At 48.5% G+C, this 17,187-nt stretch overlaps 1 protein-coding gene across 2 annotated transcripts in view; it reads right to left on the bottom strand.

Moving 5' to 3' along the window:
- Nucleotides 1-3,718: 3,718 nt before the first annotated feature.
- Nucleotides 3,719-17,187, bottom strand: part of PRR29 (proline rich 29) — a 22,611-nt gene continuing 9,142 nt past the window's right edge. The window contains exons 3-6 of one of the 2 annotated variants that reach the window (XM_019554647.1): nucleotides 15,112-15,227; nucleotides 6,103-6,302; nucleotides 4,665-4,735; nucleotides 3,719-4,024 (exon numbers count right to left, since the gene is read on the bottom strand). In XM_019554647.1, the coding sequence (XP_019410192.1) occupies nucleotides 3,993-4,024; nucleotides 4,665-4,735; nucleotides 6,103-6,302; nucleotides 15,112-15,227 (419 nt within the window). In that variant the 3' untranslated portion in view covers nucleotides 3,719-3,992. The remainder of the gene's footprint in view (nucleotides 4,025-4,664; nucleotides 4,736-6,102; nucleotides 6,303-15,111; nucleotides 15,228-17,187) is intronic. The other variant, XM_019554648.1, reaches the window with a different exon arrangement.

The raw sequence follows: 17,187 nt of genomic DNA, 5'->3' as shown, positions 1-17,187 counted from the left end.
CTTTTATAAGAATTTAGTGGCCAATCAGAACGCTCTTCACAGAGAAATTTCTTGTCAAATTACATCATGCAGTCAGTGAACTAAGCATGTGCCTTAGATCAGATTACCTCATGCTCTGTGATTGACGAGCCTCCAGGTCACCCAGAGGGCACATTCTGGGGGCCTGTCTGTAGTTTTAACTCCCTGTGATGGCAGCACCAAACTTAAGATATTTCCTTGACAGAGTGCAGCACTCTACAGTGAGCTCTGTTAAGGATTAAGTCCCACAGAAGCCTTCATAGTCCCCCTCCCCACCTCGCCAGCCATGTACTGCTGCTGTTGCATCCCATCACTGTATCGCAGGTAGAGGAGGGAGTGGTATAGCTGGGATGGAGCTGCAGGGGTGGGGGTGAGGCATCATCTCCGGTACATTCAGGGTCGGGGCAGCATGTTGTGGGGAGGTAGCAAGAGGTATCAAGGTGTGTGGGTGAGTGGGAGACCCCTAGGGTGGGAGAAGCATGATATAAAACCTTTGCTGTAGTCAAGCAGGGGAGCTAACCCAAGACTTTTTTTTTTTTTTTTTTTTTACTTACAATCTGCAAACTTATCTCTGACAACTAAACGTTTTACTATGGTTGGCTTTAAACCCTTACATTTGAACCCAGGACTTTGTTGCTGCCATCAAGGGCCTGGCAGAAAGGTTGCATTTACATTATGTAAAACATATCATTCAAAAAGGAAAAAACGGCAGTTCATCAGTAAAACAATTTTCTTGGGTTCACAACCCTGTGCTAGAGGGCTTGGTAGATGTGAAGGTCTACATTGATGACAATAATTTGGGGCAGTAATGCCAGTGAACAACAAGAATGACTGAGACAATTATTGGATATTGCAAGAGCTAACAACCTTAAATTGACTAAGGACAAATGTCAGTATAAGACAATAGAAAGAAATACCAAGCAACTGACCTCAAAAGGAATCTTACCCAACAACTTACAAATCTAGGTCATGCTGAACATGCCTAAACTTGACAATAAAAAAGGGAGTTCAGAGATTGCTATCAATGTTGAATTATGGCAGCAAGCCTGTAGCTAATTACATAGCTCTCACAACTTACTGAAGTCTCTTCTCAGCAAGGGCATGCAATGGGTCTAGATGCCAGAGCAGGAAAGTAAATGTGATGATTTGAAACACATATTGATATCAGCAGCAGTGCTACAATTTTTTGACCCATTAAAAGAGACACAACTCTCCACAGATGCCTCAAAAGATAGATTGGGAGTAGTACTAGTACAGCATCATGGAACTGATTGGTTGCCAATCTCATATGTATCTAGGTATCCACAGTCAAAAAAAAAAAAAAAAATTATAGGCAGAAATTGGAAAAGAGTTCTTTAGCTTGGCTTATGAATGTATAAAATTCCATGATTTGCTATATGATCATTGTAGAAACAGATCAGTGATTGAAAAAGTGATCAAGCCATTGACTGAAATTCCAAAAAAAGGACTTGAAGATATACCACCAAAGATCAATTGACTACTTGTATCTATCATGCCTCTGCAATTACACAAGTCCCAGCCTGGACACGACTTGATGATGGCAGACACACTTTAAAGAGCACTCCCTCTGTCAAACAGCCCATAAGCTGATGATCTGGAATAAACTGTAACCATACTTGTGAACATAATTAAAGCATCAATGCAATGTATCTTCAGGCACTTGGGATGAACTGGTGATGGAAATGGATAAAGATGAAACATTGCAAAGAGTGATGCAACCAATAAGTAAAGGAGGAAAAAATTGCCCTGTCCGATTTTTTGCATAGTCTCAGTATAAAAATGAACTCTCAGTGATCTCGAGAGTACTCATGAAGGGTATACAGGATATGAATCCTGGAGTGATGAGAGAGAATTTTGGGACATATGCATGAAGAACATCTAGGAATGACAAATTCAAAAAGCAGAGGCAGAGATGTTGTCTTTGATCTTGGATGAAGAGTGATACTGAAGACTTGGTTTGGGGGTGTGGAATGTGTCAAAAGTACAGGGATGCCAAGCAAGAAGAAGGAACGATACAGTCTGAGCAACTTGCGATTCCATGGGACAAAGTGGGAATCGAATCCTTCAGTCTGGGAAGACATGACCATCTGATTATAATAGATTACTATGTTAATTTCCTAGTAGTGATGTCTGCTTGAAGATACCACAGTGACAACAGCCATCAAACATATTACATTTTATATTTGCACACCATGGACTTCCAAGAACTATAATTACTAGAAGCTGACCATAGCTCAAGAATAGGAAATTTCAAAGGTTTGCTGAACTTCATGATTTTCTTTATGAGACTTCCAGTCTCAAATACCTTCCAGGCAATGACTGGACTGGTAGAATATGGAGTATGTCTTGTGAAGAACATGCTTAAAAAAGCAAATGAAGGAAAAAATTCCTACCTGGCACTACTCAACTTCAGAGCTATGTAACTGCAATCTGGAAAGTCACCTGTGGAACTTCTCTATAACTTGAGCCAGATATTAAGGGTGACAGAGGAATCTGTGATAGTACAGAAAAGACTGGGAAAGTACAACAGAAGCATAATTACAGTACAAGAGCAAAGCCACTTACAGAGCTAAAGAAAAACAAAGTTCTGGTATGAATCTGGCAAAATGGACACTAGCCAGTTAAAGCTACAGTAATCAAAGAGGAATCAATCACTCATACTTGGTCATCACGGATGAAGGGCAAATCTTTAAGGAATCAGAGATACCTAACAATGAGACCTGTTGCTGTTTCACTGGTATCAGAGACACCAGCTGAAACAAACTTACAAGTCGACCCAGAATGTGACCAGGAGACTGAACGTTCAGTTGTAGACAAGAATAGAGGCAAAGAGGGGCTGCAATACAGCAGAGATGGAAGAGTGCTGAAACAGCCAAAAGGCTGGTTGAGGCATATTTGTTTGAGTTTGTGATGGTTATTGCAGTAATGCTATTAGTCTAGTTAGGCGCTTATAAGAGGGGAAGATATGACATAAGGTAAGTCCTCCTGGATATGCAGAATGTCCAGGAGTGTGGTATGCCATGAGACCCTGGGTGAGGTCACCAGGAGCTTCTGAATGGCAGAACAAAATCAGGCCAGCCACTAGATGTATTACTGCTGCCCTTGCAAACTCTTACATATCTACAGCTATGTGCAGTAGAAAGGTTTCTGGATATATTAAAGAATTGTTTCCACATTACAAGCCTCAGGATACCACATTGGGCCTTGTGTTGCCTTCTGTTGACCTTCTCATGGCCAGATATTACCCTAGTCCTTTCCTCTGTGGCTGATGTTATTGTCTAGTTCACCTGCATGCAATAGATGGAGAGGCCTGCAGAGGACATGGGGACACTCAAATCTAGCCCACCCAGCTCATTCTTTCCTACCCCAGAGCCATGCCAGCAAGGCCATGGATGTACAGGCAAACGGCACCCAAAAATAGCTGACACCTGGATATCACCTCTGATTTTTACTGTGAGATCCAGTCCAGGACACCTGCATTGTCCCTTGGGGCTGGAAAACACCCTGCTGTCCTCCACCACCACAGCTAGGCAGTAGAGATCTGATTGACCCATCACCAGGGCAGACAAGGAAGCCTGTTCCATAAGGGGAAGGACATTTTCCCACGTACTTGCAGCTAATGGTATCAGGCCTGGGATCAGAGCTGTTGTTGTGTAAAGAAATGGCCGCACCTTGGAAGTGACTGGATGATGACGTATCGTCCCTTTTATAAATTGTTTAGCTGACATAAATTCCAGACAGACTCTCTGGTCCTCTCCATCAGGACAATATTAATGACAGGAAACCATGGGTCACAAGACTTAATTCAGTTAGTGAAGGTAACAGCAGTCCACCAGGGCCAATCTCAGGACCTCCACCAGGCCTCAGATGCACTATCAGTTGCATCTGGTAGAAGTCCAAAGGGATAGGCAAAACTAGAAGTGCAGGTGATGGGTGGTGGATGACTCGGAGTCTCACAACTTCCCCTCAGTGAAGTCATAATACTCTGTGAACAGAAATAAGTTAGGATAGCTGCATGGTGAAAAGGGGTAGTCTGTGACCTTACTTCTCAGAAGCACGGCTATTCTAGATGTCTGGAGCTGCAAAGCCACAGTGGCCCCAGTGCTGTGCACTGAGCTGCCCGCTGACCAGAAGGATGATGGGATTCAGGCCAGAATTATGAGGCATAGATAAAGGATCCAAACTGACTCAAGTAGGGAAGGCTGCAGGGTTACGGTACAGTCTGGAGCTAACCTATTTAATAACACTACCCCTCGGGCTCTTGTGTGGCTGTTGTTCAGATCTCTGACTGGGGCTTGGGCTTTCTAAGCTAGATGACAAGGTGAATGCTGTTTACATCTGAGCTGGCCCCATGATTTGAGTCAGTTACAGGATGTTTAAAACTCAGGTTAGCATGTCAGAGAAGGTGGAAAAGGACAGTGACTGGGAACAACCCAGGGCTCAAGGCTAGGCACAAACCTGAGGTGTCAGGCCTACTGAGCATCCATGGTGTTCTGGCAGATACCCATAAGGGAGTGAGACAGCCACAAGTACCTGCCTCGGAGAGGGGGCCTGCACATGTCTGAGGGCAGAGAATGCTCCCTGCCCAGGGGAGGAGCTGTGCTGCAGTCAGGCCAAGGTCCTACCTGAGGCAGGCGGGATATCGGCTCCCACTGTCCCAGTGGCACTGGGTGGCGGAGGCGGAGGGACCGCTAACCTGCAGGAATAAACAGAGGGCAGGAAGTGAATGGCAGTCTGGGGGGAGAAGGTTCCTCCCTTATGCTTAGTAACAAGCCAGACAACAGTGTCCTCCAGTTGGGGGAGAAGGTTCCTGCTGGAGCCCAGGAAATGGAAAGAGTTTGCCTGGAGCATACCTGCAGGCACATAGAGTAGTGAAGTGTTGCCACTGTCCCCTCCTGTCCTGATGCTCCTAGGACCAAGGCATTCCCTCCTCCTCTGCTAATTTCATAAACCTATCAGCCCACTTCCAAGCCCTTCCACTGTCCATGTGTAAGAGAGCCCCAGGTTCTCTGTTATGTTAGTAGGAGAAGCAGTCCAGCAAGGGAGCTCTGTAGACTGGGCAGGGGGCAGCAGCTGCCAATTGCCAGGGCAGCTGGGATAATGAAGTAATTAGCAGCCAGCCTGGGCAGTCACCTGACCAGATGTAGGCAGGGCCTGGGGTGCATATAAACCTGGGCCTTGAGGGGGTAAATCAGACTAGCCCTAGCTGCTGCACGGTTAGGAGCTTCTGGCCAGGAGAAGCATCCAGGGGCACTGACCAGATGCTTTGCTGCCTGAGTTGCTCTCAAGGCCCCATGCTGGGGGGGGTGCTGGCCCTAGCATGAAAGGGTTGCCCTCTTAAAGGGGCACAGGGCTGCTTCTACTCTTTTTTGCTTATCTTATAGCCCAGGGGCTTATGTTAGATTATGATTTTCCCCGTTGGATTGGGATGAAGCTATAAGGGGAGGAGGCCTCATTAGTGCCCAGTGAGGGTGCAGCCACAGAAGGGCCAGGGGCCCAGCAACTGGAAGGGACAAGTGAAGCTAGTACCTTGAAGCCAGTTCCATCCCAGTGTGCCTAGGCTAGCAGACCTTGCTAGATTACAGGGGCAGAGGGCAAAACCCCAAAAGAGGGACACTGTACTGGCAACACCTGCAAGGCATGGGGTGTGGTAAAGGAGAGGTTTTGGAGCTGTGCAATTAGCCCATAAGGCTCTGGGTGACCAGCCAGGGACAGTTGCTTATGGGACCTAGCCAGGGACTTGAGACTAGAGGCCCAGCCAGGGGCCTGGGACCAGTGGGACTGAGGCCCAGCAAACGTCAATGGGGAGCCTCTCTATCTTATTTTCATCAAGGCATGGCAGAAGAGATGGGGAGGATGCCCTAGGGGCAGAGCAGGGCATGGTTGCTGAGCCACCAGGAGGCATCACGGTCACCCTGGCACTCCAACGTGTTACACCATGGCAGCAGCACCTCTTCTTTCTACAGCTAACAACCTGTCTCCCTGGCTCAGTGCATCTGGTAGCAGCTCATTCCTCGACATCTACTGCTAACTCCCCATGATGGCTATGTCTGTTTTACTCACTCATTGCGATTTCTTCCCACTGAGGCAGGGTGTTGGTCCAGGCTGAGGTGCCGTACAGAAGGATGCTTCTGTGGCTGGGCCGGGGGCTGGGCTGGGAGCTGCCATGGTGGAATGGGACTGATGCTGGGGTAGGGAGGATAGTGGTGGTGGAATACCAGGTCTGTTTCATCCTCCTCGATCTGCAAAGGGAGCAGGTTCATCTGCAGAGACAGAGGAAAAGACAGAGCTGTGCAGTATCCTCAACACCTTGGTGACTCTCCCTGAGCGTTGGGGCTTGAGCACTGCCCAAAGCTTTGCCTCACTCTTAGCATCTCTCATGAATTCACTTCTGAGCCTTCTCTTCCCTCTCCAGTCTGTACCTGTGCCCTGCTGTACTCAGCTGGTCTTGCCAGCCCCTCAGAGCCTCGTGTAATTGGGGATTCAGCCTCCTGAGATGGCATAAAAGCTGTAGTGAACTCATCAACTCCTTCCAAATCATGTGGATACACTGTTTGGGGACGCTGGAGCCTGTGAGGGCTAGAGAACCAGGAGAAATCCCTGGGTCTCTAAGTCTGTCTGTCTCAGAAAGAAGTCTCCTTTGCATTCACTAGAGAGTCCTATCCCTACTGTGCTGTGCTGGTCACTACAGACACATACCTTAGTAGCTGCAATGAGAGTTCACTAGGCTCTTGGGAGTTAGGGTGGGTTCTTAGGTGAGGCACTGAGCTCTGTAGGCCTTCAGGGATCACTGTCCTGTTGCTTCAGAGACCAAGGGTCTGAGTGGCCCCTTCTTCAGATGCCACCTATACTGCCAGCAGGTCAGGCTCCTCTATAATGTATCAGGAGGCAGAGGAGGCCAACTCCAGGCTGGTAGAGGGGTAATGGGTTGTGGCCCATTCAAAGCACTGCAGTGAGTGAGCACTCGGGATGCAAGATGATGAGTTCTGATCTGCTTCATTCAGTAAAGGGATGTGCAGTATCTGAAGCAGAGTCCAGAAGTTCCACACTCCACCCACCTCATGGCCTGGGCAGTGCATATGGAAGGAGTCAGGCCTTCTTTGGGCATTTCTTGACTTTTGAGCACTTCAAAATGCAAGCAGGATTTTGGCTTAACATAGTTCTAGATGGGACAGACCACCCCCTCCAAAGCAGCATGAACAGATGAGAGGAAGAATGGGGCTGGGTCCTGTGTGCAGAGCCACTTTCCTGACAGCTCCATGGGATCTTGACTTAGGCACTGTAAGAGGAACCTTAGCCCTGTTACCAGGAGTCAGGGCTGTCCCTTTAAGACCTGAGTCTATAGGAGCACCAAGCACCAGGAAGGTAGGAATCAATAGCCCAGCTACCCAGGCCGGTCAGCTGGCAGGGAGGGGATAGGCCTCTGGGCACATATAAACCCCAGGGCTGAGGCTGGCAGGAGGTGTCTCTGGCAAGCTGCCTGGGAAAGAGAGCTCCTGCATGGCAAAACTGGCCAGGAATGCTGTGGCTGCTGGCCAGACAGTTGCTAAGGCTAATGAGTCTCCAGGAGTCTACAAGGTACCCAGAGCTGGGAGGTATGCAATACTTGAGGAGCAGTTTGGGGTCTTAAAGAGCCAGAGTGTGATTTGTAGGACTCGTATTATGTTATAGCCCAGGCATTCATTTGCGTTGTTTTATCCAGTGGCCCAGACTGAGGCCACTGGGGAGGAGGAGGCCTCATTGAGGCACACTATTGTGCAGAACCCAGCACCAGGGGGTGCAGTGATGGGGGGGTGAGCAGACCCTAGTGCCAGGTGGTGCAGTGATTGGAGGGTGCAGAGATGGGGGAATAGCAACAGGGAATGAGCAGACTCCAGTGCCAGGGAGCGCAGCAACAGGGGGTGAGCAGACCCAGTGCCATAGGGTTCAGGTCAACATCTATATACCATCTGCGATGTGTAGGCCACTGTGTAGGGGAGGCCTGGAGAGGTGGATAGCAACCCCTAGTGTCAGGGTAGTAAATCGGCAGCCTCCTGCTTGAGTAATGTAATTATTGTTCCATCAAGGCATGGCAGGAGAGAAAGGTGGGTGGGTAGCCCAGAGACAGAGGGTCAGACCGATGTTACATAGGCCTGGGAATGGACTCCTGTCATAGGCACCATGTTGCAGGGGCAGGGAGTGGAGATAGGGATTTCACTGCATAGTTTTAACAACTAAGTGACTCTAGTATTTATACATGAGGCCTCTTATACCTGGCTAAAACCAGACACAGTAGAAGCCTACTATTGAGGTCTATCAAAGGTGCCATTCATACCACATAGGCCCAGACAAGCCCATTACAGAGCAAGCAGTTTGAGGGCTGGGGCACAGTTTCTCCGCACACTTCCCTAGGGATGCAAATGAGTTTTGTCCAAGATGACTGCTCTATAAGATTGTGAAGGTTGCCAGTGATACAAAACTGGCAAACAGAACGAGATAAAGGCAGCATGATTCTAGAGCTGTCCAGACTACTTAGTAAACTGAACTCACTTGAACAACATGAGCCTTAATGCAGCAATGTACAAGATTAAACATCTAGGGACAAAGACTGGGCTTATGCCCAGTGGGTGGTGATTTATACATTGAAAGGCAGTTACACCAAAGGGATTAAGAGTTGTGGTGGAAAGTACCCATAGACTAGCTCCCAGGATAATGCAGCAGCTAAAGTCTAATGCAGTGATTCTCAACCAGGGTATCACAGCTGCCTGTGGTGCCTTGATCCTTTCAAGTGTGCCATAGTGCCACACAATGCTAGCAGTGCTAGATGTGCAGACATGATTCACAAGATATAACAAGAAATTTCAAATAGGAATCCATAACATTAAAAACATTCTGACTGGTTGTGTCTTTCTGAATTCTTTGCTATGGAAGAATTATCCTATTATTTTTCTGTAGTCAAAAAGGGAATGAAAATCAAGATCTGGCATTTTTCTGAAGGGTAACTCAAGCCTAAAAAGGTTGAGAACCATTGGTCTAATGCAATGTTGAAGTGTACATAGGCATAGGGTACAGTGTTGGAGCACAGGAGTGGAACGGGCTGCCAGGGTGGGGGTGTTACCTTTTTCCATAACACAGGTGAGACCATTACTAGACACTGCCCAGTTCTGGTGTTACACTATGTTAACAAATTGGAAAAGGCTTACAGGCCTGACTTGATGCCTGGGAACTCCATCTCACTCAAGCTACGAAATCTCAATGCAACAAATATTATCAGTAACTGAATCAGCCTGTTAAACTCACTCTGCCCAGGGAAGGTCTTATATCCAGCTTATCTGCATCTAGGTAGGTTTTCATTGCTTCATTTTTTATTTTTACCACAGCCATTGGATATGTCCATCAGGCAGGGGCCTACCATTATCCCATAATGCATATATTCTGTTGCATGATGCACACATTCTGTTGAATCTGGTCTTTCAGGGTAAGTGGAATGGCCTCAGCTGGGACATTCAGTGGTGTCATACCAAGTTCTATACCAGATTGATGTATTGTCCCCAGTACAAGTAATTTCACCAAAAATGCTATGGTTTTGTTCTCATATAATGGACCCTTCTAACTCAGTGATACTTCTCAGAATCCCATCTGCTTGCTGTTGTGACAAAACATAGTTCTTCACTCCCATTAGCTCATCAGAGCCAGCCTGGCCAGCGGAGAGGACACTGGCGTGTGTTCATTCCTGTGCGTCTTTCATGGGCCCTAACAAACAGTCCAGCCTGGGCTAATTGTCTAGTTGGCCTAACATAGTTAGGGACTCCTGCTGGCTACTGTCTGGGCCTTTTGACTAACTGTTTCTCCATTCATCTCTGGCTATGACAACAGAGTCCAGGCCAGCTAGCCGTTCTGCTTAAGGTCTGCTTTTTAAGCTGCTCTGCTCCTGTGTTGAGTGGCATTCCTGACCCTGCTTGGCTCTGTTCTTTGATCCTGGCTTGCAATTTTCCCTTGGATCTGGTAATCTGCCATCCCGTTCTGGACCATGACCCTACGTGTGTTTTGGACTCTGCCTCTGGATTTCCCTTTGGATCTGGTTACTTGATCTCTGATACATGCCCCCTGATGGGGCCTGTGGTTGCCTTTTGCCCTCCTTCAGTGATCTAGCTACTGCGTGGCTGTGACAGAAGTGCTCTGGGTCAAGATACAAGGGGGCTGTGGGGAGAGGAATCTAACGGTGGGGCTCTAATACAGACCCCCCAACCAAGGGGAGGAGCTGGACCGGGAATTTTCGGGCCAGCTTGCAGAGGCACTTAAGCCAAGGGATGTAGTTGTCATGGGTGATTTTAAATTACCCAGATATCTGCTGGGAGGAGCAGTCAGCCAGGTTGGACTGTTCCAGGAAGTTCCTGGCCGATATACAGGATCAGGAGGTGCCCAGTCCCACCAGAGGAAATGCCCTGTTGGACCTGGTCCTGGCCACAGGTGATGACCTGGTAAGGGGCCTCCAGGTTCTTGACCATCTGGGTGATAGCGATCATCGCTTGCTGGAATTCACCATCCAGCGCAGGGTGTCAAGGGCCTGCAGCAAGATGGTAGCTCTAGACTTTAGGAGGGCCAACTTCAACGAGTTGAGGAGATTAGTGGGAGAGGTGCTGGGGTTCCTGAGAGCAGGGGAACTCAGTGCCCAAGATGAGTGGTCGTTCCTCAAGGAGACAATACTCAGGGCCCATGGGGTCACCATCCCGACAAGAAACAAGGGGGGCAAGAGTGCTCAAAAGCCCCCCTGGCTCACCAAGGGCATCTGGGAATGCCTGATTGCCAAAAAGGCGGTGTACAACTGGTGGAAGGGGGGTGCTATCTCCAAAGAGGAGTATACCTCCTCTGCTCGGCCCTGTAGGGGGGCTGTCAGGAAAGCTAAGGCAGACATAGAGCTAGGACTAGCATCCAAGATCAAAGATAATAAAAAGTCCTTTTTCAAATATATAGGGAGGATGAAGAAAGCACCGGGAAATGTGGGGCCCCTGCAAAATCCTCTGGGCAATCTGGTGGTTGCGCCAGAGGAAAAAGCAGACCCCTTTAACAAATTCTTCACCTCTGTTTTCTTGGGCAGGGACCGGGGACTTCCCCACCGTGATGCAAGATGGACTCGAGGGGAAAGCCTCCAGACCTCAGGTTGGGGAGGACCGGGTTAGAGAGCTTCTGGAGGGGCTGGACGTGTTCAAATCAGCAGGTCCAGATGCTCTCCATCCCAGGTTGTTGAGGGAGCTAGCAGGGGTTATTGCAGGGCCTTTGGCACAGCTTTATGAGCGCTTGTGGTGCTTGGGCCAAGGGCTGGATGATTGGAAGATAGCCAACGTGGTCCCCATCTTTAAAAAAAGGGAGGAGGGAGGACCTGGGCAACTATAGGCCTGTCAGTCTTACCTCAGTCCTAGGGAAACTCTTTGAGAAGATCATCAAGGAGCACATCTGCGATGGGCCAGCTTCAGGGATGATGCTCAAGGGCAACCAGCACGGTTTCATTAGGGGCAGCTCATGTCAGACCAACCTGATTGCTTTTTATGATCAGGTCACAAAGGCAGTGGATGCAGGTGTTGCTGTGGATGTAGTCTTTCTGGACTTCAGCAAGGCCTTTGACACCATCTCCCACCCCATCCTCATTAAAAAACTAGGCAACTGTGGCACTGATGCTTACACAGTTTGCTTGCCTGGGGCACACTAAAGGGTTAATCTGGCCCTAAAGACAAATACAGACAATAGAAGTGAAGGGGAAACATGGACACAGTCCAGCTGCTGCATCAGGTAAAAAGGAAACAGCCTTGAATTCCCCTGGGGAAATGAAGTATTGCTGTAAATATAATTTTGTTTTGAAGACAAATTTTAATTACATTCTTTTGCTATGGTATTATAGCTAATAAATTGCTTGCGTGCTCTTAATTCAGTGAGCACAGCTTTGCTGTATTCCCTGCCTGCAGCCAGGCTGGGTGTGGAAGGGCCATGTCTACACTGGCACAGACTGGTGCTGTAGATTCACTTCAAAGCAAATCCCAGTCTGCACAGAGAGCTGCCTGCAGAAGTGATGGGTGCTCTCTTGGCTGACTCAATGGGGAGTGTGCCAGGGACCCACAGAGCTAAAAACATGAGTCTGCAGCATAAGCGCTAGAGCCAGGCTGCCCAGCTGGGATGTAACAGCCTAGCAGCTCTTGTGGAGCTGGCATGGTGGTGGACATACAACACATGCTTCCACCAGGGCACCTTCAGCCAGGGGGCAGATAACGGCATTACCTAATTTCTCTCCTTCCTCTCCTACACTTGGGGGTGGGGAGGGGGAGCATGCTGCTGAGCGTAGCTGCAGGGGCAAAGGCAGCAGCTACATAGTGCTCCTCGCCCCCCTGGATGATGGTGGGCAAGGTGGCAGTCATTTTCAGTCCCTAATCACATTCACAGTCTCCTTCAAGGTGAATAACACCAGTAAACGGGACCTGGTTGCTTTGAGAACCCAGAGAGATGAGCGAAGGGTTGCTTCTTATAGTCTTTGCCCATCAGCCTGGCTCTTTAGCTCATGCTGAGAAATGAAGAGGATGCTGTACAGATGCTGGAAAGGATGGTGCTGTAATTTCTGCCTATGTCAAATGCAGTTGTGGCTGTGGCATGGAGAGTGTAGGAATTTTCCAACACATGCTCTTATGTGCTGCAGTAGGAGGGATCTACTGCAGTGAGAAGAAAATAATTTCCTCTCCACAATGGGCTTAAGATAGAATTTCCTATTGAGTTTCTGGGCTCCTGCTGTTTGGAGTCTGGTAACAAGTGCTGTGCTCCCGCACAGACAGAGCAGGAGGTTTCTGTCTCTATTGATTACCCCCGCCCTCTGCCAGGCAACAATGAATGCACAGATTGTGTCAGGGAACCTGCTATCTTGGGTTGTAATGATGGAAAGTGTCCAGCAGATAGAAGAGAATATGAATGTGGTGCAGTGAGTGCCCCAATTCAGCCCTGTGAAAAAAATGTGACACAGCTGCCAGGCAACCTTGAAAGCACCACAACAATTGGAAAAAGGACCTGGGACTTGGTGCTATTGCCAGGTGAAAGATCCTGGCCTGCATCATGGCTGAGCCAAATGCATGCAGCTCTACTGACGGCAGAGTATATGTAGGGGATGTAATAGTCCCCACAGGATCTGGTACTCCATGGGCCTGCAGCCCTAACAAAAATCAGGGTAAGTGGATGTAACTTGCAGCTATACCACTGGTATAAGTAACCACACTATAAACAGAAAAACAAAAAAGCATACAAAATTTGCATTGTTTTCACTATTCTAGTAAGTTAAAGCAGTAGAAGCTATTTAGTGTGGACACGAATTTATGAGGGTAAATTTATAAAATGCTACTTCTTGTACAGGAATAGCTGTCCCTGTATTAGAAACTTTACACTGCTATAACTGCTAGGGCTGTGCGAAGCTTCGGTTCCTGATTTGATTCGGTGGAGATTTGGCCGGATTCGGTGGCTGAATCTCTGAATTGAATCAAAGGACTCTTTAATCTATCCGAATTGAATCGGAACCCTGCAAATCGATTTGGAAAGATTCATAGATTCAGACATAAACACAGTTTTAAATGTTTTTCTACATACCTCTAGGTAACAGGGACTCATGAGAGCTGTGATGCTGGGGTGGACAGAGCGTCCCACACACACAAGTGTGGGGGGCTCCACAGCATGCTTGGCAGCAGACCCAGAAGTGGATCAGAAGCACTTCCAGTCCATTCCTGGGTCCTCTGGGGAGCGTGCTGGGCCCCCCTGCTGTGCCTCCCCGAGCTGTGTCTGCTACCTCAAACTTTTAAAGCTGTATCTATGTCCGAATTGCTGATTCTCCAAATCGGCATTGAATCTTCAGATTTGGCTGAATTGAATCGGGGACAGTGATCCGAATCAACCAATCGAATCCCTGTCCCTGATTTGGGCTGAATTTGAATTGAATAGGACCTACTTTGCACACCCCTAATAACTGCCTGTTCATTGGAGGGTGGTGCCACATTTGCCTTACCACACCAGTGTGACTAACACGTGTTGTTCTGAAGTGCACAGTGTTTTCTTGGGTGGGATCTGGTTGCTGCCATTTTTTATATACAGACTGTTGGCATCTGTATATTCTGGAAGGCTGGCAAGCTGTCTTGCGCATCCCAAACATGACGCAGAAAACACAACCTGGATACATATTTTGTGGCAAAAGCTCAGGAAGGTTTAGTGTTGGCAGGCAGCACACCAGTTGGTCTGATTAACAGTCAGGCCGATTTGGTGAAGCTTGTCCTTGACTAGTAGAGATACCATACGGTATTCACACTCCCCTAGATCTCTATGTGGGACAGGCCTCCCAGCTCCTGTATTTATGCTTGCATAACCCCCATCTTGAGCCTCCTCTCTCCCTCTCCATCTTTAGTTGTTTTGTTTGCCAGTTCATGCACCTGCACTCTCATTAGTAATTTCTAACTTTTTACATTGGTAGCTGCTGTTTTTGTACTCCCTTCAATGTCTTTTTGCTCATTAGTGCTTTTCTTCTTATTATTTTTTTCTTTTTTACTGGGTCATCCAGTGGTCAGGATGCCCCTTTCTCCCATACTGCTTTTCGCCACCATAGTTTACTACAGCTCAGCATAACTACAGCTTATCACAACCAGAGCTCCTACAACGTAGCACAGTTTTGTGTATAAACAAGCCTGTGGTGACCATGGAGCACTTTTCCAGCTGTACTGGCAAGGTGGATGCAATCTATACCTACAAATCTGGGCTCTACACCAGGACAGCAAATCTACCCCAGGACCAAAACAAGCAGTACTAGTGCCAGTTTAGTTTTGTTGGTATGTGGGTTTCTGCTGTTGGCCAGGGATCATCACACTCTGACCTACCCTGGCTGGCCTTGACAGTGGAGAAATGGTGTATGATGATGACTGAAGGGAAGGAATTTTTATAATGCTCTTTGTCTTTCACTGTCAGGGTGAGGGTTTATGCATCTTCTGCCTTTACCCTGAGAACTCGGGCAATTAGAGCAGAGCAGTCAGCTTCCCCCTGCTTTATTCAGGTTCAGGTCAATGTTCCCTCCCCAGTTTGACATACCTGGGCAGTGGGTGGAGCTGGGCTGAGTCCAAAAGATGTCAGCGCTGACATGGTCAGGTTGTTCATTATGACTTGGTGCATCTGGGCATTTTGAATCATCATTAATTCTATTAAATCTGTCAACATAAAAATATTAACAGCTTCCATATTAGAGAGAGATTAAGGTGAGAGATCAAAGCCCTTTAGAAAAGGGAGAGGATTAAATTGCTTTAAATGACATCATTTGCTAATTTGCAGCTACAGCTCGATTATCACACAGCAGAGCATGAGAGACAGGGCTATAACTTTCTTCTGTCAGGAATTGCTTAGTCTGGTCAGTAGGGCTGTGTGAAGCTTCGGTTGGTGACTCGATTCGGCCACCAAATCGGGCTGAAGCTTCAAACCAGAATCGAATCAGGGAACCAATTTAAAGGTTCAGATCAATTCAAAGCTCTCCAAATTGTCTGAAAAGATTCAGAGAGCTTTGATTTGGGCAGTCCCCGGTGGCTGTAGCAGGGAGCTGCATCTGACTCCAAAGTGGTAAGTACTAGGGAACTGGGAAGGGGGACTGGGGAAGGGGACCATGGGGGGACCCCTGCCAGCTCCCCCATGGCTGCCCCTGCCTGCCCAAGCCCTCGGTACCTTAAAAAAAAGCCCTGGTACTCACTGGGTGCTGCCAGATGGGGAGGCCAGTTCCCACTGCCCTCTACTGCCCCACACTGGATGGGGAGCTCTGCACGAGCCCCCCTGCTCCCCCAGGCCCCTGTGGTGAGGGAGGGATTGTGGCTGGGGCAGGTACTGCTCAGGGGAGGGGCAGGGGGTAGGACATGGGATGGAGCTGAAGCTTGTCTAGGGAGTATGGGGGGCTGGCAGCTCCCATCACTGCACACACCCTGGGAGGGTATGGGGGGCACGTGCCCCCGGATCTGCATGTGGGGCAAGGGCAGGCAGCCTCTGTGGGCTGGGGCTGGGGCAGCACCAGGCTCTTCCTGGCTGGGGGCTGGACTACGGTAGTGCTTGGGGCAGGCAGCACCTGCACTGGGCGGCAGGTTACAGCAAATTTTGGGGTGGCTGCAGCCCTCCTTGTAGTCTCCTCCCAGTGCCACTGCCTGCCCCGAGAGTAGCCCCAGCCCAACCCCCTGCTGGGAAGAGCCCCACATACAGATTTGGGAGCACACTCCTCCCTATGCCCTCCTGGGGTGCATGCAGCGGCGGGAGGTGCCCCCCTGCCCAGGTCCCTCCCGGATGAGCCACTCATAGCTCCGTCCTGTGCCCCACCCTGCCCTGGCAGAGCAGCGCCTGCCCCAGCCCCAGCCCCACTCCCTCTCTCACTGTGAGGGCCTCAGTCTGTCCTCCCCACATCCCTTCTCTCCCCCTGCCCCTTCCCCCACAACAGACTTACCAGCCAGATGCTGCTCTCCTTGCTGCTGGGCTGTGCTCCTGACTGTGTGCATGCTGCAGCTGTGTGCATGCATGAGGCATTTATTAGCCACATTATTGGCCATATCAGGCAAAAAAAAAAGCCAATTTCTGATGCTGTAAATTTTCCCTATATCAGTGCTGATCTAATATGGGACTGATGTAATGGTGCACCTCTAATAAATTTGGAATTAAGCCTTGGAACAAGGACTGGAACATCGATGTCTCCTTTCCTTCTTGCTTAGATGAGTCCTTGCACCATGAGCTTATACAACTATGCTTAGGAGAACTTACCCATAGGAGCATAGTTGTATAAGGGAGAAGAGCACTCCACTCTGGATTTTGTTACTTGTTACACTGTTAAGTCCTACAAATGTTGATTGGTGTTAGTGCTAGTTTCAAGTATTAAGAAATCCAGGAGAGCCACCCAAAATTACTGTGTTATAAGGCCTTCTCGCTCCATCCTACTGTACAGGATAGTATCTGGGGCACTTTCCTGAGAGGTGGCCTGGAATTCTTCTAGGCTAAAGAAGAATATTATACCCAGGTCTCCCATAGCCTGGTAGAGTTCCCAAACTGTTGGTCTATTGTATAAAACGGGTTGGTGCAAATGATGCTATTGCCTGCTTCCGTGTTTTGAGATGAAGGCATGATCACTCAGATTCTGATAGAATTTGA

This window comes from Crocodylus porosus, unplaced genomic scaffold (genome assembly GCF_001723895.1).
Source record: "Crocodylus porosus isolate Cpor-Errol unplaced genomic scaffold, CroPor_comp1, whole genome shotgun sequence".
Lineage (NCBI taxonomy): Eukaryota > Metazoa > Chordata > Crocodylia > Crocodylidae > Crocodylus > Crocodylus porosus.
This window is presented reverse-complemented; position numbering and strand designations above follow the sequence as displayed.